The sequence below is a fragment of the Cutaneotrichosporon oleaginosum genome, assembly GCF_008065305.1.
Source record: "Cutaneotrichosporon oleaginosum strain ATCC 20508 chromosome Unknown ATCC20508_contig04, whole genome shotgun sequence".
Taxonomy (NCBI): domain Eukaryota; kingdom Fungi; phylum Basidiomycota; class Tremellomycetes; order Trichosporonales; family Trichosporonaceae; genus Cutaneotrichosporon; species Cutaneotrichosporon oleaginosum.
The window spans coordinates 1961162-1987519 of record NW_027072173.1 but is presented as its reverse complement, the minus strand read 5'-3'; the positions used below and the strand labels follow the sequence as shown (position 1 = coordinate 1987519).

The following is a 26358-nucleotide window of genomic DNA, read 5'->3' as shown; positions in this document are numbered from 1 at the left end:
CCTCATCACAATCACGCCCTCTTTCGCTTCTTTGCTCTCGCTTGCTTCTCCTAACTCGTACAGTGTATCCACAATATACCAAGTAGCAGCCACAACACAAGTCATTCGTTTCATTGCAACTACATCCCTCACTCCCCGGCGACACATACACCATGCTCGCCTCCTCTCTTGCCCTCTGGGCTCTTCTCCCAGCACTCGCCACCGCTAGGCCCAGCTTTGAGAAGCGGCAGACACGACAGTCGCCCATCCCCAAGCCCAACGGCTTTCAGCCAGCTGGCGACGCTGGCATCTCGGCACAGATGGTATGTCTTTGTCTCCCCTGCTTCTGTCATAATCAGTCCGTGCTCACACATGCACAGATGTTCCTCGGCACCAAGAACAAGGTGTACATCCTCGACAAGACCGAAAACAACCCCACCACCATTGACGGCCGCTATGGCTCCCACCCAGCCTGGGCCGTCGAGTACGACATTAACACCCAAAAGGTCCGCCCCATGGACGTCTACTCGAACACCTTTTGCGCCGGCGGTGCTGTTCTTGGCAACGGGACGTGGGCAGTCTTTGGCGGTAACCAGCGTGAGTACTGCTTGCTTCTCCTGGAAGTGTAACGCCGTGCCTGTGACATGGGGTCAATTGGCTTGGCGGTATGCGAGGTCGTTCTCTCTCTCCCTCTCTCTGACAACCACAGCCGTAACCACCGACGGTGTCGCCACCAACGAGCTCGCTGCATACAAGACCATGACTGGTGGCACTGCCATCCGCATACTCAACCCATGCGACGACGAAAAATGCGAATACATCCAGGGCGCCCAGACTCTGGACATTAACCAGGACACTGGTGGCTACCTTCAGATGACTGGCAAGCGCTGGTATCCAACCGTTGAGACCTTGCCAGATGGAACTCTTATTGTCATTGGCGGTGACAAGAACGGCGGCTATGTCAACACTGCTGTGCAGGACAACCCGACGTACGAGTTCTTCCCACCAGACAACCAGGGAGCCATCAACCTCCAGTTCTTGTCCGACACCCTTCCCGTCAACCTTTACCCCCTCACTTGGCTTCTGCCTTCTGGCAAGCTATTCATGCAGGCAGCTCGTAAGACTATCATCTACGACTACAAGACCCGCGAGACGACAAACCTTCCTGACATGCCCATCGCCACGCGTGTCTACCCTGCATCGGCTGCCACTGTCATGCTTCCTCTCAGCTCGGCAAACGGCTGGCAGCCCACTCTCCTCTTCTGCGGAGGCTCCGCTACTGAGCGATGGGGAGATGACGTCGGCCCCGGTTACAACGTGACTGCGGTTCAGGCCGACAACTCGTGCTACCGCATCACCCCTGAGGGCTCCGCCAACCCCCGCTACGAGCAGGACGACTGGATGTTTGAGGGTCGTTCCATGGGTGAATTCGTTCTCATGCCCGATGGTAACATTTGGATGGGCAACGGTGTTGCCATGGGCACTGCTGGCTACGGTGACTTCAACTACTCGGTAGGCGAGTCGTACGGCCAGGATCCACTCTACACCCCGGCCATCTACCGCCCCTTCAACCAGCCAGGTCAGCGCTGGGACCGTACTGGTCTCGAGGCATCTCCCAACGAGCGCATGTACCACTCGACTGCGATCCTCCTCCCTGACTCGTCCATCCTCATCTCGGGCTCCAACCCCAACAAGGACTTTACCAACAAGCAGTGGCGGTCGCGCACTGACATTGAGCGGTGGTACCCATCGTACTACAATGAGCCGCGTCCCACTTTCACTGGCTTGCCCGAGACCTTCACCTATGGCGGCGACTACTTCAACATCACATTGAACGGCACCGTCAGCGCCGCATCTGCCAACACCACTCGCGTGACCCTCATCCGCGGTGGATTCCACACCCACGCCCTCGGGTTTGGCCAGCGCCAGATCTTCCTTGACACGTCGTACACCTTTGACGAGGCGACACAGACCGCAACCATCCACGTTTCGCAGCTACCAGGTACCAACGGCCCTAACCTCTTCCAGCCAGGCCCAGCGCTCGCCTTCGTCCTCGTTGATGGCGTCCCTTCGCAGGGCGAGATGGTCATGGTTGGCAACGGCCAGCTTGGCGAGCAGCCTACTACCGCCAACGCTGAGCTTCCCGGTTCGCAGACCGTTCCCCTCCCTCAGCCCGAGGTCAACAACAACCCCGAATCCGACAATGCCAACACTGGCAGCACCAACGTGAAGAGCGACGCTCCTCCCTCTTCGGCTGGTCTCGTCACCCTTGCCCTCCCCGGTATCGTCACTATCCTGACCCTCATGGTCCCCGCCGTCCTGCTCTAGTAAACACGGACACTTAGAGTAGAACAATTGTCCCGTTAGCATAGCCTCCCCCCCCCCCCCTCCCCCCCCTTCCGTTGTCGTACAAACCCACTGCATTGACACCCTCACCCAATGCGCAGTATAAAGCTTGTAATTAGAATGGACATTTTCGACAGGTCACGGTGAGGGCGACAACGAGCGAGGGAGAGCGGTGCTGGTGTTCTTTCTTTAGCCCAGATTGCGTGTCTTGTTACCCTATGTTCGAGCTGTCCGCAGCTGTCGGCTGCCCACTTTAAGCTGCACCTCAATCTCAGATGGTCAGATGCAACTCTCACGCACAAGCTTCCATGACCTCTTCCAACCTTTGCGCCAAAGCATGTGGTCGATCGGAACGTCATCCGCCACCGACATCAGCGGGTGGCATGTAATTCCGCCGTACCTTGCTGCAAGCGCATGACCTCTTTCGGCGGCTATTGGGTCTGCTGATTGCTCCGGCATGATCACAAGTCTTTACTCGTAATGTTCGGTATGAGGAAAGGCACAAGCGGCAGCTTGTCAACCATACCCGGATTGGGGGGGGGGGGGGGGGGGGACGTGGGGGAGCGTGAGCACCCCGATCTTGTTGATTTTTACCCAGAGCCGTCTGTCCGATGTTTGCGTACTGCACACACCGTGTAACATTGATTGGATGTAATATTTGCCCCAGCTCGGTAGATGACTACTGTCCCCCACTCGTATCGGACATTCGCCGCAGGCGGCGAGTTCGCCGCTTGTCTTGCATACCGCGGCGCTGCTGACGCCCAACTGTATTAAACTGCCAACTGCCACTCTGCCAAGCGCTTCCAGTACCCCAGCGTACCATCGTCAAGATCGCCGCTCGCAGAGATCCGACCACGTGCGAAAGCATGCATCATGCATCCCGGGCCGGGCCATCGTATGCCCGCGTATGCCCGCTCGACACCGTGTATCCCTCGTGCGCAGTGCAGGCAATTCACCGTGTTACCATTGTCGAGGCGTCGGGGGGCGTCTGGACATGGGCCCCTCCTGCTACATGTGGACCGGAGGGCTACACCGCCAGCTATTCACAGCGTGACTGGGGACGGTACGCGCACGCCATCACGGTATGCAGTAAGAGCGAGGAAGCGATTGGAGCGTTCGAGGCAATGCAATGGGAGGCTTGGGAGGCTGGGGAGCGGCGTTGGAAATGTGCTCCCGAAGCCTGAATTCGGCGATCGGCGACATGCCTCCGAAGCATCGTGAGCGCTCAGCGACAGCTCTGAGATATGAAAGCCATCCATGCCCGACGTGGTGGGAGAATAGAGGACCCGAACGGCGAGACAATGTGATCTGCTACCTGCCTGCCGAGAGTGAGACGACTGCAGTATGCGGAGTGACTATGATGAGGCAGACGGACTGAGGCATGGGATGGAGGGGGATGAAATAGAGAGGGGGTTTGGTATTATTTGCTGGGTCGGGTAAGGAGATTGGTCTAGTCCCCGTCCCCTCCCTGCCTTGGGCTCCCTCGAGGCGTCCAGGCCCAAGCACACTCGAGATGGTGGACAAGCACTCTTCAACATCGTCGACATCCTCTTCTCTCTCTTCCACTCTCCCTCTCTCCCCCTCTTCTCTTCTCCCGTCCCCTCTTCTCCATCCTCTCCATCTCCATCCCGTCTCTTCAATCCCTCCTCCCCATCCTCGCCTCGTCAAACACGCGCCAGCCCCTCCCAAATCAACGCCTTTCTTCTCTTAAAAGCCGATCCCGTCCCGCTCGGCAGCAGGTGGCCACGCTCATTCGCGCCCACTTCGACCTCCCGGCCCACCTTACCACCTATCCACACCATCATCCAGCTTCACCCCATGGCAACCACCGCCGCCCCCCTCGCCGCCGGTCGCGCGGCCCGTGTGTCTGCTCTCGGGGCAGACGGCCCGCGCGAGCGCTCTCCTTCCCCTTCCTCGCCGCCCCTCATTTCTCCCGGCACTCTTCCACCTGAAGACGACTCCAAGGTCGAAGTCTCCCAAATCGAGGCCAGCGACTTTACTGGCGTCACCTTCAGTCCAGAGTGAGTCTTCTCCTGCGGCTGTTCAGTGCGCGCGTGCTCGCCGCATGGCGCTGTTGCCGTGAAAATCCATCGGATCCGGTACCCGAAAGACATGGCCCCGCAACTACTATGCTCGCATGCCCGCTGCGTCGGGCAGTGCGAGGCGCAATCCGCAGTGCAAACTGCTGAGGCGCCACGGCGCTGCGGCGTTGCGCTGGAGTTGGCCACCAACACACACTGTGCCGCACCTTCATCCATCCGGCTCGCGGCTATGTCGGCCGACCGACTCTGTCTTGCGATCGCCAGGTACCATACACACGGCTCTTCGCCCCCTGATCGGTTGCCCAGTCATTCATGGGTCCCCACTCTCTAGCACCCCGCGCTGACTCGCAGACTATGGATGCAGCGGCGGCACTGGGCGCTCGAGGTGCTTCGCAAGGAGAGCGTCCGCTCCGTGATGGACATTGGGTGCGGACCGGGCTCGCTCCTCCAGACGCTTGTCATGCCCCCAAGCACGATCGCCGAGAAGCCCATCCGCGGTGACGACGGTAGCATTCCGGACGGCAAGGAGCTCTTCATCCGCGTGAGTACCTGAGATCAATCTCGCTTGAGCCTTCTCATCGAGCTCGCGCCATCCAGTGCTCGTGCGGAGCTCATCTGCTCGAGCTCGAGCTCGAGTTCGAGTTCGGAGAAACAACTCGTGGACAATGTCGCAAAATGATAGGCGACATCTAGCAGGTGACACCGGCAGGCTCCCCTGGCCTGTGCGGTTCAACTGGCTACCACTTCTGACATTGATCGTGCTCGAGCCTCTCTACCTTTCTTTTTTGCTCTCGATCGTGGCTGACGCCAGCGCCTGGTAGGAGTGGACATTGACCCTGCGGTCATGTCCTCAGCGTTGCAAACTCTGGCGGTGCCCCCTCAAGCTGAGGCGAGCGCTATTCGCAATCCCGCCCCTTCCAGTCCTCGATGGGAGCCTCTTGACACAGAACTATGGCTTGGCAACATTGAGCTCTACAACTCCAGACTCGAGGGCTACGAGGCTATCGTGGCCCTCGAGGTCATCGAGCACCTCGAGCCGAACCTCCTCTCCCGCTTTGGCGTCGTAACGATGGGAACCTACCGCCCCAAACTGCTTCTAGTCAGCACTCCGGTAAGTCCCACCCTGTGTCCGAGCGAGAATGTCGTGCTCGGCCGTCACGGTTATTGATGTGTTCTGGGACTGCAAGAAATGGTGCATTGTCGCTCACAAGCGGCGAAGTCCGCATTGTGGCTCCCGCATCTCATCGCGACTGTCCCGTGCGCAACTCAATCATGCCCTGGCTCGACGCCACTGCCCACCGGTTGGCCATTCTCGGCGATTCTCGCCAAGCAGCGTTCCTCCGACAACGATCCGAGAGCACTTCGGTGACTCGCGCTAACGGCAGAACTTTGACTTCAACTCCAAGTTCCCCAATCACCACGACGACCACCACGACGGCTGTGGCAAGCGCGGCTTTGTTGACCCGACTGGGCGCACTGACCGTGTCTTCCGTCACTCGGACCATAAATGCGAGATGACCGCCGAGGAGTTCCGCAACTGGGCCGAGTCGGCAGCGGCTGACTGGGGCTACACTGTCGAGGTCAGCGGTGTTGGTATCTCCAACAAGCCTTCGTTCTACCCAGCCAAGGACGGCGAGGAACCTAGGCCCATCTATGCGACGCAGACGGCCGTCTTCCGTCTGGCGACTGGTGTACCCATGCGCTCTCCTCGCAGCGTCCGCACGGTTGATCTTCCATTCATGCTCGGTGCGAGCGAGAGCGCACACCCCCACAGACTCGCACACAAGGCACGCCACCCGCCGACCATCTTCCCCGCGCCCGGCGCACCCATGTCGCCCGAAGAGGTCTCTGAGGGAGTGCGCAGAGCGTTTGCCAGCGTATCAGTTGAGGAGCTCAGCCTTCCCGAGCTGTGGGGCATGGGCGACATTGCCCCGATGTGCTGCGGCTCGAAGCGCTACCTTGTTGCCTGCCTCGGCGGATGGGGCGACTGCCCGTCCGTGCACGAAGAGTCGGGCTTCCGGGTGTTTGAGCGCAACAACGGCCTCTGGGTTCAGCCCAAGTGAGGGGCGGTATGCAGGTGGAGGATATGCTCGTCGCCCTGCTGCTGCCTTGTCTCTACCCCATCTATTGCGACGACGGGGAAGAGAACGGCAGCGGCAGCGGCAGGCTAGCAGAGGAGGTGAGGGAGGGGAGAGGGCGCCGGCAGGTGCGTTCAACATCAGCACACGGCCATCGAGTAACACATCTTTCCTTATCCATGTAACAGGCTACGTTGACCGCCATTCATGTACAGTTCGTCATCAGCATGCATCACCGTCCATGCTACCATAATTTGAAACGGGGCGGGGCCAGCTCGACCGGGTCAAAGACATGCCGCGCGGGTAACTCCGGTGGGCTGAGAATGCTCGGAAGACGAACTTTGGGTTGCCGAATCCGTCTACGGGTCGTCAGCCTGGCACGCACGGCACGGGCAGCGAGCAGGCCTGGCCCAGGTCCGGTCCAGATGTCCTCGGAGCTCCCACACGTCATGCAGACGGTTTATCTCCGCCACGCCCATTGGCGATGCTTCGCCCAATGCGCCGTGTCTCATTCCGCTCTCCCAGCAAGCACCTCTCCTCCCCCCAGCCCCTCACAGCTGTAAGATGCTAGTTGCATAACTGGGCGGCCGCGCCGCGTGCTCGTGGTGATCTACATCTTCATTTCGTACATGCCGTCCGGGGGCCGGACGGGCACCTTCTCTATCTGTCAGCGGCTGGCCGGACCGAGAACGGCCGCTGCGCGGTCCCGATGATGCGAGCGCCACAAGGGGAGCGATCAGATGCACGTGCCGCACATGGCATGTCTCACGCTGCCGCTGTGGCGCCAGGTCACTCACCCTTGCCGACGGAGCTCCAGTCTGTGCTGAGCGCCGTCCCGCCGCTCTCGGTGAAGCTCTTGATCATGGCGCGGCGCGTGTCGGCGTCGGCGTTGGCGTAGATGCCCGCGAAGAGCTTCTGCAGCGCCGCATCACCGCCGGCGTCCCCAGCCGGTTCCCGCTCGTCGTCGAGCTCGGAGAGCACGGCGTCCCAGTTCTTCTTGGGCTTGGCCTCTGGCCGCGTGCGGGCCGTCAAGGGAGAGGGGAGGGACACGGGCGGCGCGGGCGGCGGAGAGGTGTATGCCCGCGCTGCTGATGGGTCGACGGGCGAGGTCGCGAACAGCGCCGGCCAGGTGATGCCGGGCTGGTCTTTGAGCAGGCGCAGCTCGATCTGGCGTCAGAATCCGTCGACGAGCGCTCAAGGACAGGGAGGCAGGAGACAGGATAGGACACCAGAAGCATTGCAAGAAGGGCACAAGGCCGTGGGATCATCCGATGATGCAAAGCAGAACGGGGCGGCCCCGCAACTGATAGGGGATTGGAATCGAGGGTGGACGGCGAAACGCATGGGGTAGGTCGGCATCTAGCACCGCTTCCCCTGGCACATGCACGCGAACGCGGAAGATAGCGAAGAGAGCGGGCGCCAGCAAGTCCTCGTGCTGCAGCTGGAGAGGAGTTTGGGGGTTCGTGGGAGGAAAAGGCGAGAAGCACAACGGAGGGACGGAGAGGCGGCGGCGAGCGCGATGAGCGGTGGTGTCGCGCGAGCTAGTGCCTGCCGATCGGCCTCGGCCCAGCTAGCGTAGGGACGGTGGCAATGTGCAATTCAAGAGCAGTCCGAGCACCGCCGAAAGTGCTGCAGATAGGTCGGACGGGACAGCTCCACTCACTTTGGTACTAAGAACGCGCTCCGAGCACTCGCCGGGGATGATTGCGCCGGCCAGCGGCCCCAGACTGAACTCCCTCGCCTCCGATCCAGGAATTGCTGGTAGCGACACGTCGATGTGGTGCGTGTGATAGCAGACGGAGACGGGTGTGCCAGCATATCCCTTGACGTAGAGGGAAACAGTGAGACTGCTGGGCGTCTGAAAAAAGTCGTGCCGCGGCGGCGGAGATAGCGCCGTCATGGTGATCAGATGCGGACGGGGTACGAGTTGGTTGGGTGTGAGGAGAGCCTACCCCTACGGCGGAGGCGATGAAAGGATGGCTCGGACTGATGGCCTGCGCTGCCGCTGCGACGACGAGGAGAGATGGAAGAAGGAGGAGTAGAGGAGGGAGGAGGAAACGAGAAGAGAGAGTGATGGAAGATGCAAGTGCAAGATGTCAAAGTGATGGTGCGGAGGTCAATAACGGGGGCAGATGCAGGCGGCGTGGGATTCGGAGCGGCCCGACCGGTCCAGACTTAGACTTTCGCCACCCATCAAGCCACTAAACAGGACGCCGCATCTCATTTCAGATCCATACCGAGTCTGATGGGAAAGGAAAGACGGCCGGACCAGCGAGCGGGCCAGGCCCGCACGTCTCTGTAACCGGTAAACGCGGCATGGTGGGGGAGACAGAGGCATGCTGAGTAACTGCGTCGCATTGCAACAACAAACAACCCCAGGATTCCTCCACTGGACGGCCGAAACGGCGGCGGTACGGGGCCTGGCTTCAGGACCGAGGTCTGCGGAGTCGTCGTCAGGTCGGGCACTTGGAATACAAGCTGGGAGATGGGAAACTGACAGGCATGGCATGGCATGGCATGGCAGGGCGTGCGTACGCAATACGCTTCTGGATCGCTCTTATCGCTGGGAAACGGCGTGACTCCGCATCGCATGTCGTCTTGTTTGCATTTGCGCGTGTGATAAGGCGCGGTGCTTCATTCCTCCTCATTCTTCCTAACACCAACGTACGCATGATTGACTTTGCGCACCTCGCGCAAGCGGGGCATTAGTCCGCAGACCAATACATGCCAAGATTCCAAGGAATCCTCCACTTGGCCAGCGCGGCGCGTGGCGCCGAAGCGTCTGGTCACAGCCTGAACTGACCCACGTACGACATCAGCATGGAAAGGCGCGCCCCCGCTGTTCCGGCACACGTCAGGAGAGTCATGTGTTGATCTTGCTGATCGACGACCCTCGCCTCAACTCAGCGTGCCGTCTCCGTGCCGATATCTCACACCCACGCTCACCGTCGTCCGCCACCCTCGTTCCCAGCACCACCCTCTTTCCCGACGCCCCTCGATCCGCCTTGCGCCCACGACAACCCTCCACATTTCAGTCGCGTGTCGATATTGGCAGTCCGCCATGCATTTCTAGGCCTAGATGCGGATAGAGTCTTTCGTCAGCTCGCCCACAACCTCGTAACTCACCCGCTTTGGCAAGCTTCTGAACGTCCTGCTCGACGCCCCAGACGTGAGCACGCAGGTCGAGGAGCTCGAGGTGGAGGCCATCCTAAGGTCAGCGCTGGCAAAGGGGTCGGAATCAAGCGGTGCGCTCGTAGTCCTCGATCGATTGTGACTTTCGTTCGCCTCTCCATCACACCCCTCTCTGACGGCCTTCCGGTTCGCTCTCTTAAAACCGGCCAGCTTCTTTCCTTTTCTCCAGCCAACATGTCCGCCTTGCCCAACGCGACTTACGTAGACCTTCTTCATCTCACCGCGGACCTTGCCCACGTCCTCCTTCTGCGGAACCGCGGCCTTGAGCGCCGCCAAGTCCTTCTCGACGGTCTGCAGGCGGTCAAGGTGCGAAGTGATCTTGGCAGTCGAGCCCTGCAGCTCATCGACGCTCGCCATCAAGAGCCCGGTCGCGATCTTGCTGTCCTGCTGAATGTAGTACACGCCGAGGGCAGTTGCTGCCGAAAAGCCGAGAAGCTGTTATTAGCAGGCGCGGGCTAAGGAAATGCAGTTCAGTTCTCCGAGAAAGGCGCTCGCATGACAGCAGGCGCCATCCCAGTTGTGAACTTACGAATCCGAAGATGCTGCTGTTAGCTCCGTCATGCAGCAAACTCACCCGCCACTACAGGAGCGAATCATAGTCATAGAACAGGCGCACAGTTACGCCAGGAAGGAAGCGTCAGCACCGAAACACATGGAGGAGGGAGGTGGTTGCTTGAGGTCGGGACCCACCGGAAACCGCCGACCGGCTTTTGCACGGGGACCTCGCTGACAACGCCCTGGACGTTCACGGCGGGGGGCGCGGTCTCGGCGAGGCGCCGGGCCGACGAGTGGATGGCGCGGCGCGTGCCGGCGGCGAACAGGCGAGCGGGGGCGGACATGTTGAGAGGTGGGTGGTTGCAAAACGGGCCAATGGAAGCGTCATCCTTGGCTCAATGTGGAGGTTTCGTCGAAGTCTCGGGATGCCTCGAACAGCGTTCCACCGAGGTTGAGCCATCGCAAGGCGATCCGATGCATTTGATACAGAGCAACAACGGGACGACTGCCAGGCTAGACCCTTGACTATGAATGCTTGGTTTGAAGAACTCAAGCCAGACGCTGACCGGGGCGCGGCGAGCGCTTGCCCCAGCACCGTCTCTTGTATTATCGTTCCGCCTGGCACATGCCCAGGGTTGCGATGACCTCGGTCCCCCCGTCGCTACTCTCCTAGATCAGCCATCTGCCTCCCTTCGGATCGTTGCAGTCCAACCGCTGCGAGGCGGGAGGGCAACCGGAGAAAAGTCACCCCTCCCTCGCCGCGATTCGAACGCACGAGCCATTGTATTTCCGCGAGTTCCGACATCTTGTGGCAAGCGGGTGAAGGGCGTGTCAGCGGGATCTAATATTCTGGCGACCACGCGTCGCGGTGGAGATGTTCGTTGACGTTCGCGACGCTCACCACCACATTCCCCTTCCACGCCATTCTTCAGTCCTCCTTCGCCGACAACGACCACAACAGTCACGCCGGCTACTTCAGGACGCCTTGACATCTTCTCGCACCACACTCCCCCGTTTGATCCGCGCGTGCGCGTAATCTAGTTCAACTGCGAGCTCCTTCTCTTCACCCACCCCCCACCCCTCAACCCAAAAGTCCACGATGGCGATGCCAGGAGGAATGCCCATGGTGGTTATGAGTACGTTTGCCAAGGAGATTATGAGATTGTCTGACCGAAGACACCGGGCCTGAGCGCCAGCAGGGCCGCAAGGCGCAGACGGCCAACATTGTCGCCGCCAAGGTGAGTTGATGACACTTGGACGGGCAGCTGATCCCAGACCGTCGCCGACGTGATCCGGACATGTCTCGGGCCCAAGGCCATGCTCAAGATGGTTCTTGACCCCATGGGTGGCATTTTGCTCACGAACGACGGCCACGCGATCCTGCGCGAGATCGATGTCGCGCACCCCGCCGCCAAGTCGATGATCGAGCTGTCGCGCACGCAGGACGAGGAGGTCGGTGACGGCACAACGTCGGTCATCATTATCGCCGGCGAGATCCTCGCATACTCGCTTCCCCTTCTCGAGCGCCACATCCACCCCGTCGTCATCATCCGGGCGTTCAAGGGCGCTCTTGAGGAGGCGCTGGAGACGATCAAGGCCGTTTCGGTGCCCGTTGACGTGTCGTCCGAGAAGGACATGCTTGCGATCATCAAGACGTCGATCGGCACCAAGTTCGTGTCCCGCTGGTCCGACCTCATGTGCCACCTCGCCCTTGACGCTGTCAAGACCGTGGCCGTCACCGCAGAGGCTGAGAACGGACTCGTGGGTGCGGGTGTGGGAGGCAAGGAGCTCAACATCAAGACGATCGACATTAAGCGCTACGCGCGTGTTGAGAAGGTGCCCGGTGGCGAGATCGAGGAGTCGCGCGTGCTCAAGGGTGTCATGGTCAACAAGGACGTGACGCACCCGAAGATGCGCAGGCGGATTGAGAACCCACGTATCATCCTACTTGACTGCCCCCTCGAGTACAAGAAGGGCGAGTCGCAGACCAACATCGAAATTTCCAAGGAGGAGGACTGGAACCGCATTCTCCAGATCGAGGAGGAGCAGATCAAGGCTATGTGCGACAAGATTGCCGAGTTCAAGCCCGACATTGTCTTCACTGAGAAGGGTGTGTCGGACCTGGCCCAGCACTACTTCCTCAAGGCCGACCCGCCCATCACCGCCATCCGCCGCGTGAGGAAATCGGACAACAACCGTATCGCGCGTGCGGTCGGCGCAACGATCGTCAACCGTGTCGAGGACATCCGCGACACCGACGTCGGCACAGGCTGCGGACTGTTCCACATTGAGAAGCTCGGCGACGAGTACTTCACCTTCTTGGAGGAGTGTGTCTCGCCCAAGGCGTGCACGATTCTGCTCCGCGGCCCATCCAAGGACATCCTCAACGAGATCGACCGCAACCTTGCGGACGCGATGAGCGTGGCGCGTAACGTCGTCTTCAACCCCATCCTTGCCCCTGGCGGTGGAGCAACCGAGATGGCCATCAGCGTCGCCCTCGAGAACAAGGCCAAGACGCTTCCGGGTGTCGCTGGCGCGCCCTACAAGGCCATTGCTGATGCGCTCGAGGTCATCCCCCGCACGCTCGTGCAGAACTGTGGTGGCAATGCGATCCGCGCTCTTACCGAGCTGCGCGCCAAGCACGCCGCCGGCGAGAACATGTATGGCATCGACGGCGACACGGGCAAGGTCGTCGACATGCGCAAGTACGGCCTGCTTGAGAGCGCAAGCGTCAAGATCCAGACTCTCAAGACGGCCATCGAAAGCGCAACGCTCCTCCTGCGCGTCGACGACATCGTCTCGGCCCGCAGGCCTGACCAGCAGCGCGGCGCGGTCCAGACTATGGGCGAGGGGCAGGCGGAGGACCTTCAGCCCGACGGACCGCAGATGTAAGCGGCGCGCAGATGTAGGCTGGGGAGATCATTGCATTGCTGGTATTCTCGTATGCAGGTATAGAGCGAAGCTGTCTGCGCCGATTCGACTCCCGAACTGATGAACGGCTGACCGTGCATCCTCCTACTCACTACCACCCCTTCCACGGCACCCAAACATCGACGACCTCGTCGCCCCCACCCGCCACGATATAGAACCACGGGTGGCAAGCGCACGCAAGACACGCGTGCTGCGGCACAATACGCACTTTCTCGCCGATTTCGATCTCGCGAGCCCCCTCACCCTTGACCAGAACGCCGTGCTCCTGGCTAACCCGCCCAAGACTCCACCCCTCATGCCCCTTGCTCACAACACGCCCGAACCCCGGCGTCGGCCCCTGGTCCTTACTGACCGCGAGCGCGCCGCAGTCGGTGAGGACCTCGCCGCGCTCGGCATACTTCCCCACAACGGTGGCGAGGACGGAGAGCGCGAGCCCGCCCTCGCGCACAAGGCCCGTGGCGGCCTGCTGCAAGTCGTTGAGGCAGTAGCAGCCGGCATGCAGCTCGAGGGTGCCGTTGAGCCCGCCGGGCGTGGCGGCGCCGAGGGCGGCGGCGTGCGCCGTCGGCGTCGCGCCGACACTCAGCACCCAGTCTCCGCCGAGGCCGAGCTCGCGCGCGCGCCCCGCCGCGTCGTTGACGCACGCAATCTCGCCCGCGTAGTACTCGCCCGCTTGGTCGAGCGAGCGCGCGGCGTACGAGTGCCCGAAGTCTGCCGTCAGCGCCTCGGCGAGAGGGCGAGCACGCACGGGAGTAGAACCCATACACCTCCACCGCCTTCTCGGCTTTGACGGCTTGCAGGAGCGCATCCATCTGCGCCGAGCGCGGCGGGGCGCCCGCGCGCCGCCCCCCGCCGTCGACTTTGATGAAGACGGACCACGGCGCCCGGCGGCCCAGCCGCTTCGCCGCCGCCGCGAGGTGTGCGATCTGCTCCGCGTTATCGACCATGACCCGGATCACGGTGCGGCCCGCCTTCTCCTGCGCGGCGTTCACGTCCTCCATCCGGTCAGAGGAGATGGGGAGGGAGTAGAGGATCTGCCGTCAACCCTGCCACGCGACGCCGTACGTCGTCCACCTCGATACCGGCCTCGAGCACACCCCACACCTCCGGCATGGTGGAGGTCACGAGCGAGCGCGCGCCGCCGGCTACCTGCAGGCGCGTGCCCTCTGGCGTCTTGTGGGCTGGTGTCAGCGGGGTCGAGGAGGGGAGTGGCGATGGCGGAGGAGGGGTCACGACGCCGACGTACTCTTGATGTGTGCACGGAAACGCAGTCCCAGCGCATCGACCTTAGCCCCCATCTGCGCACAGTTCTCCTTGAACGCGACGCGGTCAATAAGCAGCGCCGGGGTGCGCAACGACGACAGGGGGCGGCCAACAAACTCGTCTCGCAGCGCCGAGACAAGGGGAAGGCGCATGAGCTCCAGAGGTGTGAAGGACGAGGTGTTCGCCATGGCGTGCAGAGTCTTTAGAGTTGAGACGATTGTTACAATGCTTGAGCGAGCACTCGTGGTGGGTGGGCATGTGTCCATGGGCTGTCGGTGGAATGCCGCTGCCACCCGCCGCCCCACAGCTAAGAGATGATTTCAGCAAGTTGCCATGATCACCACACCGCCTCTAGTCACACTTGGATTGAGCTAGGTATCAACTTGACGCCCATCACTGGCGAGGAGAGCGCACAGGAGGCAAAAGCAACCTCAAACAGAAGTCAAAAATGATCACCGATCCCTGTGCGACTTGAACACACGACCGTCAGGACACTCCTAGAAGGAATTATTCCGAATTGGAATCTGACACTCTACCAACTGAGTTAAGGGATCTGTTGATGATCATGTTTGCAACACGAAACACGCGTATAAGTACGGCAATTGGGAAGCGTAGAATGTTTGCCCAGGAGAGTGGTGACTGCTGCGGAAGGTTCAGGCTCACGCAGAGAAGAGGTGTTGATGTCGATTTCCGGACGGCGAGTTGTTTCGCAAGGCTTCTTTGGACTCCCGTTTACATGGACATCGCCAAGCCTCCGCTCGTTCTCCTCTCGATGCGCGACTTCATGTTCTCATTGGCACCACTTGGAGTGTCGCTCTTCGCTCATCGGGATCTATCATGTGAATCAACAAGGATGAAGCTGCTCAGTCGCGTCGTGCATGAGTATCAGTGGCCGCGTGCCGTGAGGCTGAAGGAGAGAAGAAGGAGTCAGGGTGCATGCACCACACATGCACTAGGCCCACGCAACTTTGCATCTGCACTACTTCTTCTTCTTCTTCTTCCCGCCCTGCACGACGAGATCTCCCCCGACACCGGCCTCGCCACCCCCCTCTTGAATCTTAAGCCCCGCATCGAGGGTGAACATGAGGTCCCGTACCGTCTCATTCAACGAGTCGACCTCTGCTGCCTTCGCGTCGCGCGCAGCACGTACTGCCTCGAGGTCCTTCTGGAGCTTGGCGATGCGGCTCTGAAGACCACTAGACATTGACCTCTCCGAGCCGAGATTGTTCTGGAGGGAGCGCGAGAGGTCGAGGGCTTTCTCGGCCCTGCGCTCCGCCTTCTCCCGCGCGGCTTCGGCGTCAAGGCGTGCCCTCTCCGCAGCTTCACGCGCTTCTTCCGCGGATTTTGTGCGCGCCGCTGCCGCTTCCAGCTCTTCGAGGCGGGCGCGGGTAGCCGCTGCTTCCGACTCGTAGTGCTGCCGCATCGCCTCGAGCTGACTGCTCAAGAGGTAGGAGTACTCGAGCGTGATGGACTCGATCGTGCTCATCTTCTCCGCGTCGCCTTCAGAAGGTCCTTGCGAGCGTGCATGTCCCTCGCTCGACTGGCTGCGGGGCGATGAGTCATCTACATCAAGCGGGCGATTTAATGGGAGTCGCCGAGGGGGGCGCCCCGAATCCTGATGCGCCATGGCCGCAAGCGAGGACGCCGAGGGGAGCTCAACGAGCTTGCCGTCCATCCGAGACTGAATGAGGCGGTGAACATAGTTGTCGCCGCGGTAGTCCCACACGCGTTGAGTTTCGAGCTCCATTGCGAGCTGGTGCCCCGTGTCCTTCCAGTGCCGGCGAGCGTGGCCCTTCGAGTAGCGCCCGCAGCCTACTGAGCCGCATACGACACAGATCCATGAATCGTCAGTCGAGTCGCACATTCCGCAGCGTGCGAGTTCGACGTTCTCACTGCCGCCGCGCGGCCCGGGAGTTATCTGCTTCTGCGCGCTGGAGAGAAGCAGATGACTGACGCGGCAAACGGGGCAGCGTGAGTCCCCCCACTTTCTCAGGCAATCGCAGTCGAACGTATGTGCGCACGGCAGCGTCACGAGCCCAGTGACACTCGAATCGAGGCGCTCGAGACAGACTGGGCAAGAAGGAAGTTCGACTTTCCGATCCTTCGGCACACCCGAGAGAAGTTCGGGGAGTGCGGCAGCTCGCGACGCGTACACGGTTGGAGGGAAGGCGGGGATGGCGACGTCGGCGCGCTTGTCCTCGAGCCGATGGAGAACAAGGTGGTGTACGCGGATGGCGTGGCATGTCTCCCGCGTGTCGAGGGTTGAGAAGGCTCGACCTGTGAAGATTACCATAAAGTCCGAAGCTTGGCTCGACTCGCGGAACTTGAGGAGCACGATAGAGCGATTAGGGGTTGTTGCCTCGCGGATCATGCGCACGCCCTCCAGGCATGTAACCCAGCCCCCGAGAAATTCGAGAAGGTCGGCGGGACGCATCCAAGCGGGGACGGCGAGGATAGCGACTAGGCTTCCGTCCTCGCCCTCGGCATGCTCGCCAGCATAACCTTCCTGACGCTGAGAACTCTCGCCGTTCTGTCCCTCCAAGCGGGCAACAAGGGAGGCTGGCGGCGCGTGGCGGAACAGATGAACGACACCATTGCCGACATGCGTTATGCCCGATGACGTGCTTGCTGCGACGGGATTAGGACCTGGTATGTGTGCGAGGAGTGGTTGCAGACTGAGGGCGTCTGGTGTCTCGGGCACGTCGGAGGTTGGGCGTGACTCTCGTTTGCGGCGAGGTTTGGTGCGCGGTTTGGCGGGACTGCTGTGGGTACTGGGCATGGCGCTCGAAGATTGAGCGGAGCTGCCGTTACTCGGCAATGCGCCAGGAATAGGACGGGTCAAGGAGGAGTTGTGGGAGGAGGAAGAGGCTGGAGGGCTAACGACGCGATCGTTGTGACTCTTGTCGCGTGTAAAGTCGATCCAATCGACTGTGATGTCGCCCAGGCGCCAGTCTTGATCTGGCTGATCTGGAGTTTCGTTGTTGGGGTGGACGGCGATGATCAGCGAGTATATGTCGCTGGACATGGCGCGCTGGAAGCTCAAATGGCCATTCTATTCCCAGAGACTCTATAGATCGAGCAGTAGAGTGATATCGAGGACGAAAGTCGAGAAAGCGCGAACGGTGAGAGTGTGAGAGGAAGGTGGTTGCGATGTGTCTGTGCTGTGCTAAGCTGATCGCTGACGACGGCTCGAGAAGTTGGGTGGCAACGGAACTAAATAGCCCGGTGGAGGTGGTCCACACCCAACCTCATCTCGTCAATGGCAACACAATGCTCGTGTGAACATCCTCGCCTGAGCTTGCAGAGTCGCATAGAAGCGCAGGGGGACAAAGTTGGAGCATAGTGCAAGTGTTCGTGGACAATGTTCACCCTCGGGCCAATGGAGAGAGCAGGAGCTACGCAATGGATGCTATGAGCAATCGTTGGCGGTGGTCAACATCGCTACTCGCATGTGATACAGGCTGCCTGTGAGCGCTAATTCGCTAAGCCTTGTCTTGAGCACCGAGTGTGTATTGCATGGAGTGTGGGAGAAACAAGTGCTTCGCGCAAATCCAGCCAGAACCACTGCCGGTTTTGAACATCTCCCTCGTGTCCTGAAGACAAGATACTAGATATGCATACTATGACAACATGTGTTCTTACGGCTATACGGCTACAGGACTATTCAATGTCCATTGCGTCGTCGTTCTGCTCCCACTGCTGCGCGATGTCGTCGCCCCACTGATTTCCGCTCGGCTCGGTGGACATGTCCTCGTCATCGTCGACCTCTTCGAAACGCCCCGGCTCCTCATCCCACTGCTTGACGACATGCTCGGCAGGGGGAATGCCGAGGGGGCGATAGAGAACGAGTCCTCGCTCAGGTACAGCATTGTAAGCGGGGGTGAACTGGTCGCTCTGCGCCGCCATGAGATGCGTAAGGAGGGAGGGCGAGATCGTGAAGCCATCCGCGCCCGGCTGCGTGAGGTGTTTGTGCTCTTCGAAGGAGTATGGACGCCTTGGTCCTGGGTCGGGGCTCGGTGAGCGAGAGGAAGGCTCCGGGCTTGAGAGCGAGGTCACCACAATGCGATCCTTCTCCGGCTCATACCAGCCTGGACCGGAGGCGATATTGGGCGGGTCCATTGCCACGTCCTCATCAACATGGAATCTGTGACGCTTGGATGCATGTGGCCTTTCGTCGTCAAGCCGTAGATGCTTTCTTTTGAGGGGAGACTCGAACTCGACGGTCGGTGTGTCGTGGGCGTGAGGATCGCGAGCTGAGGCGTCGTGTGGATGCTCGATGCTCGTGGGCTGCATAGGGTGTTGTAGCCTACGCAGACGCTCTCGTTCGAGTGGGGGACGGAAAGTCACGTCACTTTCGTATTCTTCCTCGCTTGGAGAGGTGGAAGAGGAGGAGAGGCGGTGAGGGAACGTTGGTCGCCTGGCCGACGTCGGCGACGGATGTTTATCGGAAAGCACTTCAACGGCCACGTCGCCGTCCAGTGGTGGGCGGGTGGGCTCTAGTTCGTCCTCCGAGCTTTCGTTGCCCTGCGGGAACTGCTGTGCCTCGGGCCGCGGTGAGATCGACATTGTTGCGAATCCATTGTGGAGGTTTGGCCGACGACGCTTTTGTTCTGGTGGCGACCATTGCGATTCGGGCGAGGAGGCGCGACGCTTACGCGCGGCGAATGATGGACTTGCAGTGTAGGGTGCTGGCGTTGGAGCGAAGAGCGGTTGCTGATTGCTGAAGCCTTGGGCAGGCCAGGCCGATCCGCAATGTCCGCTCATGTCGTGCGAGCAATTGAGGGGTGGCGCCGGGCGCTCGTGGCCGACGCAGTCAGTAGTATGGTTTGAATGAAGGAAAGAGAAGGGAAGAGCAGAGGGGTGCGAGTTATGAGTGTGTCGATGGCATTGATGAGGATGAGAAAGGAGGATGGTGCAGCGACGGCAGTGTTACAGTTGACGACTACCAAGGCCTGGTCGACCGAGCTCAAGCTCAAGCTCCGCCTCTCTCCAAGTCTCCATCGCGTTCGAGAACACTCGCACTCCGCTCCTAATGTCCATTTGCTTCCGCTTGGATTACCCTCCCTCGCCACGCGGTCCACGTGGATTCAGGTGGAACGCGTGACGTCATTTAATCAAGTGCCCGGTTGATCGGGACGTGTCTGAGCTGAGCTTTGGAGGGGGAGGAAATATAGCGGAATCAAATTCAAGAGTAGGACACGTGAGGGCTGGCTCCGGGCTGTGTCGGACGGAGTGTTGTTGGCCGCTCGCTCGCCCAGTTGGCTGAGGCCTCCTGGGTGGGGTGGATGGATTGTCTCCTCCAAACGACCTCTCCTGTCTTTCTCTCGCCTCCTTCTTCCACTCCTCCTCCCCTCCCTCCTCGTCCTCATCCTCCTCGCCACTTCGCCTCCCATCTCTTTCTCTTTCGCTTTTGTTTAATCGCATCTCTCGCTGCAAGGTCACCATCGCCACAACCTCCCATCACCCTCCTGTCACCCCTTATCGCCAGCTCGGAGCGCACCAAAAAACCCAGTCGTGTGACGCCCCAAGCTCATCCACGAAATCTCATTTCCTCGCCGTTACGATGGTCGTCACCCCGAACGTGCACGCGCTCGACCCTCAGACGCCCATCTCTCCGCTCCTCAGCGCGCAGCGTACCCCTCAGAGCCCAGCGATGAGTGCGCAGGGCTCAGGCTCCATCCCCCGCCCGGTGCTCCGCAAGGGCTCGACGGGGAGCTTCTCCAAGCTCGCCGACTTTTGGCTGGACGGCTCCCCATCTGTGCCCGGCACCCCGCAAGAGGGCCTCTCCATTGTCAAGGGCATCCCGCACGTCGACCTCAGCATCGATGCTAGGTGAGCATTATTTCTCCCGATCTCCCAACGCCTTCGCCAAAAGTCTGTGGCGCAAAGTGATCGGCAAGATCCGCCGCCACCCGCATACCCGACCGCACCCCACTAACGTCCAGCCAGTGGCGCCACCCCGTCTTCAAGCAGAAGGTGCTCGGCATCCTGCGCCGTCTGAACGTGCCCCGCTGGACGCACCCGAGCCTCAAGGGGTCGAGCATTCATCTTCAGAAGGTGTCGGGCGCGCTCACCAACGCCGTCTTCTTTGTCTCGTTCAACCCCAACCCTGAGCCGACGAGCCCCAGCATGTCCCCCATGCTCACTCCCACGATGCCCCCGAGCGACCCGGACCGCCCTCCTCAGATTGTTCCGGGAGAGTTCCCCCAGACCTTGCTGCTCCGTGTATACGGCGTGTCGTCCGACCAGCTGATTTCGCGCGACGAGGAGCTGCGTATCCTGCACGTCCTGAGCGAGACCTACGGTCTCGGGCCACGGATGTACGGAACCTTCGGGAACGGGCGCGTTGAGCAGTTCTTCCCCTCGCGCGCCCTCGTGCCGGACGAGCTGCGCCAGCCGCTTATTGCGCGCGGTATCGCGCGCCGCATGCGCGAGCTCCACTCTGTCGACCTTCGCCTCCTCGGGTACAAGCAAGGCAAGGAGACCGAGCCGTACTGCTGGAAGTGTGTGAACGACTGGGTTGAGCCTGCCCAGGAGATCCTCTCGGCGCTCGAGGGCATTGGAGGGAAGTGGGAGGTGTGGGTCGCCCAGTACGGCCTGCACAAGTTCCGCGAGGAGCTCGAGGCCTACCGCAATTGGGTGACGGCGCAGCCTACCAAGGGCAAGGGCGTGGTGTTCTCTCACAACGACACGCAGTACGGCAATCTCCTGCTTCTGGATGCCGAGATTCCACCCGGTGTGCCCCCTCACCACAAGTACATTGTGATCGACTTTGAGTATGCCGCACCCAACTGCCGTGGCTACGACATCGCGAACCACTTCCACGAGTGGCGCGCCAACTACCACGACCCTGTGGCGCCGCACCTTCTCCACGGCCACGGCGACTACCCGACCCTCGAGCAGCGCGAGGACTGGTACCGCGCGTACTTGAGTGTGCAGATGTCGCAGGGCGAGGAGACGTTGTGCAAGCGTGCCGAGATTGCCCAGGAGCGCGTCGACGCCCTCGAGCGCGAAGTGCGCATCTGGAGCCCGGCATGCGCGGCCATGTGGAGCTTGTGGGGCATCATCTCGGCCGAGGAGCAGGTGCGCACGTACGTCGCCAACCCCGACGCGAAGGACGAGCTCGAGTTCGACTACCTCGAGTACGCGCTTGAGCGCCGCAAGATGTTCATCGACGAGGTCAAGACGCTTGGCGTGCCGCTTTAAGCGCTGCGGCGCGAGGGCAAAGATGGACGAGAGCCACGACGGGCTATTGACGGAACCCCTGCGCTCGCCTGGGACGGGCGGGCGCACACGACCGTGCACATCACTGTGCACATGCACGCTCAACGCGTGCCAAGCCTGTATCAAGCGTATCTTGTTCGGGTACCTAGACCTAGTGTCGCCATCACCTGGCGGCGTAATTTGTAGGCTGTGATCTCGGCGCATGTGTGATACACGCGTGCCTCACGGGCGTTGGGAGATCCATACACCAAAAACATTTATATAGATCGTACGACTGGTATGTATCATTCTGGGCACTGAAGATGGGCTGGGCGGAAGGAAGCGATGCTGTCAGTTCTGTGCAAGGTGACGAGCGTGCAGGGAGTGGAGGCTTTCGCCTCCTGCTCTATGAGCTGCGAGTCCATAACGACACGATACCTACGCACCTCTCTCCCCGTCGCTCGCTGCAGTAACCGAAAACAATGCTGCATGCAGAGCAACTAGTCTTATCTATACAACAGTCTACGCGGTCTGGAGGCGGGCGACGGCAGGGTTTTCGGCCTGGGCGCCGTTAGCAGCGAGCTTCTCGCGGCGGGTGATGGACGCGGCGTTGAGCTCGTCGAGGGTCTTGACGGTGGCCTCCCAGTCGATGCACGCGTCGGTGATGGAGACGCCGTACTTCATCTGGTCGCGGGGCTGGTCCGAGCTCTGCTTGCCCTCGTTAAGGTTGGACTCGATCATGACGCCCGTGATGCCAAGCTCGCCGGCAGCGACCTGCTTGGCGACCTCGGCGGCGACCTTGGGCTGATTCCGGTGGTCCTTGTTGCTGTTGCCGTGCGAGCAGTCGACCATGATGGACGCGTGGTCCTCGGGGTTCTTCTTCTTCATGGCGGCCAGTGCGGACTGGACGCTCGCCTCGTCAAAGTTGGGGCCGTGCGAGCCGCCGCGCAGGATGACGTGCACGTCACGGTTGCCCGACGTCTTGACGATGGCAGCCGAGCCCTGGCTGTTGATGCCGAGGAATCTGTGCGGGTGCGACGCCGACTGCATCGCGTCAATGGCGACGGTGACGCCGCCGTCGGTCCCGTTCTTGAAGCCGACGGGGAACGAGACACCGGACGCAAGCTCGCGGTGCAGCTGCGACTCGGTGGTGCGGGCCCCGATAGCACCCCACGTCACGAGGTCGCCGATGAACTGAGGAGAGATGGTGTCGAGGAGCTCACAGCCGACGGGCAAGCCCATCTCGAGGATAGCGCAGAGGAGCTTGCGCCCGATACGGAGACCCTTGTTGATCTGGAAGGTGTTGTCAAGGTCGGGGTCGTTAATCAGACCCTTCCAGCCAACGGTGGTGCGGGGCTTCTCGAAGTAGACGCGCATGACAACCTCGAGGCCGGGCCAGCGGCCCTCCTGCACGGCGCCGCGGAGGAGCTTGGCGTACTCGAGCGCCTGCTCGGGGTCGTGGATCGAGCATGGGCCCACGACAACGAGGAGGCGGTCGAGCGGGTCGCGGCCGCGGACAATCTGCGACGCAGTGCGGCGGGCCGCCGCGACCGTCTTGGCCGCCGTGGGAGGAATGGGGATCTCGTGACGGAGAAGGTCAGGCGAGATCAGCGGGTCGTACTGAAGTTAGCGGGGGAGCGGGGAGCGGGCTGGAAGCTGCAGCAGAGCTGGCGGAGTGAGTGCGCCCGTTGGCCAGCGGACGATGTCGGATGGCCTGGGTGGTGAAAAGTGTTCAGAGGGATGCCCTTTGAGTGGACCGCGTTGCCCGCCCGGCGGGCAAGAAAAGTTGGGAGTTCCGCCAGCTTCGAAACTCGGTCTACTCACGCCCGTGACCTTGTCGTCGTCGAGGGGGCGGGTGCGGTCGGGGGATGCGGCAGCGACGGGCATGATTGCGCTTTTTGGGAGTTGAGAGGAGTAAGTATGGAGAATGGAGAGATGACTAGTCGGAGGGAGTCGAGGGAGGATTCGTTTGCCGCTCCGAGTCGATATCTGGCCCTCCTTTTGTTAGAACGTGGTTGGACAGCGCGACTCGCTTTCCCCACGGGGGATCAGTCGGATTGGTTTTTTTTTTCTCGAACGTGACTAGTTCCAGATTCTGTAATGTCTCTGGAGATCTCAGATGCATCGAAGAGAAACCATAGGACGCGAGTGGCACAGCGAATATAAGACGGACCGAGTTGCAACGAGTATATGTAGATTACGCGTCAATAAACGTCTGGCAGTGGCGTGATACCGGCCCGGCAAGCTCCCGCACCCGTCTTGTTAACTTGCCGACTCCTCGGCAATGTGGCCCGCAGCAGGTGGGGGGTCGACATGATTGCGGGGGGGGGGGAGGGGCGAGGGCGTGAACAGCTGCGCGATAGCATATAGCAAACCACGGCCCGCATAGATTGCAGCACGCGTCCACTCCGGTTGATGCCCAGACCGAGGCGCAGCAAGTCTCGGCGAAGCGAACGCCCCTTCGACCCTGGCCCATGCCGGGCGCCGACCCACGCGGCGGACGATGGCTCGGCGCCGCGGGTGAGTCGGTCCGTTGCCACGCAGTCAAGGTCTACATCAGTCATGCACGGCGAGTTGACGCCGCGCCGTTCGCATGCGATCTCGGTTGCGTTCGACCCAACTCTGGCTCCGTGTAGGAATGAGAGATCGGAAAAGATCCTTCGGCTTACCGGCTCGGGCGTACCTCTTTCTCGGACGAGCTAGAGATGCTTGTACATGGAACGAGCTGTACTGCTGCTGGGCAGGGGAGCAATGCCAAGGCGCGCGAGGCGCCTCTGCTGATCGATGGGCTCATGGGCTCAGAACACGCAGACACGCAGACACGCAGACACGCGGGACACGCGGGGCGAGCGGGCCTAACCACATCGCCACGTACGGCTGCCCGGCTGATGGTCACCGGTACACCGATACCCAGGAAATAATTTCCAGTGGCAAAACGCGTCTACTATGCAGGCGGCTGTGCGGAAGCAGGGAGCAAGGAGACGAGAGCGAGATCGCGAAGAGAGATGCAGTGGACCCACGGTGGGCCCACGACCGGCGCAGGGTGGTGACGCAGGTGATCGATCAGGTGACGTTGCGCAGGGTGAGTACCGCGACGCCGCCTCGCCAGGCCGCCTCCCGCCAGATTTCATCAATCTTCGAGCAGCTTGGAGCTTGGGTGCGGTTAGAATCGACCGCGCGCACAACGCACGCACCAACGTATCGCTCATTTACTTCTTATACCCGGCCATCTCTCAATATCCTCGTCTCTCTCCTCAAGAAGCAGCAGGCATCATGAACAAGCAAGCTGCCGTCGAGCGCGGGCGTGCTCTCGCCCGCTCCTTTGTCGCCCCGAGTGGCTCGCTCTTCCCCTGGGTGCCCAAGCCCAGTACGTCTCCTCCTCATCCTCGTTGTTAGTCTAACACCCAGTCAAGCTCCTTTTCCTCCTCCTCGTCTTCCTCAACTCGTCTTCCTTCCCCTTCCTCTGGCACATCCGCGTCTGGGTGCACCCCATCAAGGCGTGGTTGGCGGCCAAGGTCCTTGGCCACAGGCGATACTGGATCGGCTGGCGGCGCAAGTATGAGGCTATGGGCGGGCTCGCGAACATGCGCGTCAAGAGCTGGCGCCGCGCTCTCTTCGACGACTGCGACTACAACCTTCATCTTTCCAACTCGGCGTATGCCAAGAGCAGCGACGCGAACAAGATGAAGTTCTGCATCGACGCGTTTGCCCCCTGCTTCGTTACCGGCATCCACATGGCCCTGGGAGCTAGCCACTGGCAGTACATGCGCGAGGTCCCCATGGGCAGCAACTACCTCATGGAGACGAGGATAGGAGGATGGGGCGACAAGTGGTGAGTCGATTGATGGTAGCAGGGCGTGGGCCGGCGTCGTATTAGGCTCTCACCTGCCGGATACCCGGGGCCCGCTGACACTCACATCCTACCGGTTCCCGCAGCCTAGGACAAACATGACTGACACCAGGATTCACTGCGTCACCGAGTTTGTCATCTACCCCGGCAAGAGCAAGAAGGCACGCAAGCCCGATGTGGCCGACAAGCCGACTGCGCTGCCGCACATCGACATCCCGAGCAGCGGCACTGACAGCGGGATCGACACGCCTGAGAACGGGTACGCGAACGGCTCGGCCAACGGGTCCGCCAACGGCGTCGCGCACAAGCCGACGACAGTCTCGCACGACGAGCTGATGAAGCGGCTCATGCTCAAGGCTCGCGAGCCGCGCGCCGACGGCGGCATCGTCACCTGCATCGCCGTCACCGACTACTGCTTCAAGCAGGGACGGATAACGGTCCCGCCCCGCATTGCCATGCACATGTCGCTCCTGAGCCCGAACGAGGAGCGCCGTGCCCACGCCCTCAAGCTGTTGACGGGGCCGGACGGCGGTGCGGCCTTCTGCCGCGGCGGCTGGAAGAACGACCCGCTTGCGGACGAGCTGGGCCGGGACGTCGGCCTCGGCGACGACGGGACGCAGGGGTGGGCGGAGGCGGCCAAGGGCCACATGGAGGGCGTGGGCGCTGCGCTGCTCCAGGTCGCGCTCGCGAGCCCATAGGCCGACTCAAGCCGTTGGTCCTCCTTGCTGGGCAGCATCTAGACTGCCCGGCCTCACATCCTTAGTCATAGCTCGCCCTAGTGAGTTAATCATATGCATCACACCCATTATACTACATATGTACACGTAGTTGCACTGCTGTTCTCGAACCAAGCATGTATGCATATTCTGCCGCTGTTGACGGAGCACATCCACACACACCTCCCACCCAGACGCTCAAACCGAGTTCACCTCCACTTGACCCCGACCCAAGCACGTGACCTCCCTGAGAATGACACAACGCC

The 26358-nt window shown here is 61.1% G+C and overlaps 11 protein-coding genes across 11 annotated transcripts; 5 read left to right on the top strand and 6 right to left on the bottom strand.

Annotated features, from left to right (window-relative positions):
* Positions 1-152: 152 nt before the first annotated feature.
* COLE_05213 (uncharacterized protein) lies at positions 153-2307 on the top strand (the record flags this gene model as incomplete). The annotated part of the gene is made up of 3 exons (XM_018424579.2): positions 153-302; positions 360-576; positions 689-2307. 3 exons carry the CDS (start codon positions 153-155, stop codon positions 2305-2307), a joined length of 1986 nt encoding a protein of 661 aa, XP_018275141.1.
* A 1836-nt stretch (positions 2308-4143) lies between these two features.
* COLE_05212 (uncharacterized protein) lies at positions 4144-6430 on the top strand (the record flags this gene model as incomplete). Its single annotated transcript, XM_018424580.2, has 4 exons — positions 4144-4346; positions 4719-4908; positions 5179-5478; positions 5753-6430. 4 exons carry the CDS (start codon positions 4144-4146, stop codon positions 6428-6430), a joined length of 1371 nt encoding a protein of 456 aa, XP_018275142.1.
* Positions 6431-7234: 804 nt separating this feature from the next.
* On the bottom strand, positions 7235-8345 carry COLE_05211 (uncharacterized protein; the record flags this gene model as incomplete). The annotated part of the gene is made up of 2 exons (XM_018419923.2): positions 7235-7612; positions 8109-8345. 2 exons carry the CDS (start codon positions 8343-8345, stop codon positions 7235-7237), a joined length of 615 nt encoding a protein of 204 aa, XP_018275143.1.
* Positions 8346-9476: 1131 nt separating this feature from the next.
* On the bottom strand, positions 9477-10476 carry COLE_05210 (uncharacterized protein; the record flags this gene model as incomplete). Its single annotated transcript, XM_065626396.1, has 3 exons — positions 9477-9653; positions 9839-10072; positions 10342-10476. 3 exons carry the CDS (start codon positions 10474-10476, stop codon positions 9477-9479), a joined length of 546 nt encoding a protein of 181 aa, XP_065482337.1.
* Positions 10477-11231: 755 nt separating this feature from the next.
* Positions 11232-13024, top strand: COLE_05209 (uncharacterized protein; the record flags this gene model as incomplete). Its single annotated transcript, XM_018427053.2, has 3 exons — positions 11232-11268; positions 11309-11370; positions 11408-13024. The coding sequence occupies 3 exons, from the start codon at positions 11232-11234 to the stop codon at positions 13022-13024; spliced, it is 1716 nt and encodes a 571-aa protein (XP_018275145.1).
* A 130-nt stretch (positions 13025-13154) lies between these two features.
* On the bottom strand, positions 13155-14511 carry COLE_05208 (uncharacterized protein; the record flags this gene model as incomplete). The annotated part of the gene is made up of 4 exons (XM_018421598.1): positions 13155-13771; positions 13809-14094; positions 14126-14241; positions 14307-14511. The coding sequence occupies 4 exons, from the start codon at positions 14509-14511 to the stop codon at positions 13155-13157; spliced, it is 1224 nt and encodes a 407-aa protein (XP_018275146.1).
* Positions 14512-15302: 791 nt separating this feature from the next.
* On the bottom strand, positions 15303-17348 carry COLE_05207 (uncharacterized protein; the record flags this gene model as incomplete). Its single annotated transcript, XM_018424581.2, has 1 exon — positions 15303-17348. One exon carries the CDS (start codon positions 17346-17348, stop codon positions 15303-15305), a length of 2046 nt encoding a protein of 681 aa, XP_018275147.1.
* Positions 17349-17983: 635 nt separating this feature from the next.
* Positions 17984-18889, bottom strand: COLE_05206 (uncharacterized protein; the record flags this gene model as incomplete). The annotated part of the gene is made up of 1 exon (XM_018425640.1): positions 17984-18889. One exon carries the CDS (start codon positions 18887-18889, stop codon positions 17984-17986), a length of 906 nt encoding a protein of 301 aa, XP_018275148.1.
* A 997-nt stretch (positions 18890-19886) lies between these two features.
* On the top strand, positions 19887-21529 carry COLE_05205 (uncharacterized protein; the record flags this gene model as incomplete). Its single annotated transcript, XM_018424582.2, has 2 exons — positions 19887-20155; positions 20269-21529. 2 exons carry the CDS (start codon positions 19887-19889, stop codon positions 21527-21529), a joined length of 1530 nt encoding a protein of 509 aa, XP_018275149.1.
* A 519-nt stretch (positions 21530-22048) lies between these two features.
* COLE_05204 (uncharacterized protein) lies at positions 22049-23413 on the bottom strand (the record flags this gene model as incomplete). Its single annotated transcript, XM_018424583.2, has 2 exons — positions 22049-23146; positions 23351-23413. 2 exons carry the CDS (start codon positions 23411-23413, stop codon positions 22049-22051), a joined length of 1161 nt encoding a protein of 386 aa, XP_018275150.1.
* Positions 23414-24799: 1386 nt separating this feature from the next.
* Positions 24800-26074, top strand: COLE_05203 (uncharacterized protein; the record flags this gene model as incomplete). Its single annotated transcript, XM_018424584.2, has 3 exons — positions 24800-24893; positions 24935-25358; positions 25489-26074. 3 exons carry the CDS (start codon positions 24800-24802, stop codon positions 26072-26074), a joined length of 1104 nt encoding a protein of 367 aa, XP_018275151.1.
* Positions 26075-26358: the final 284 nt, after the last annotated feature.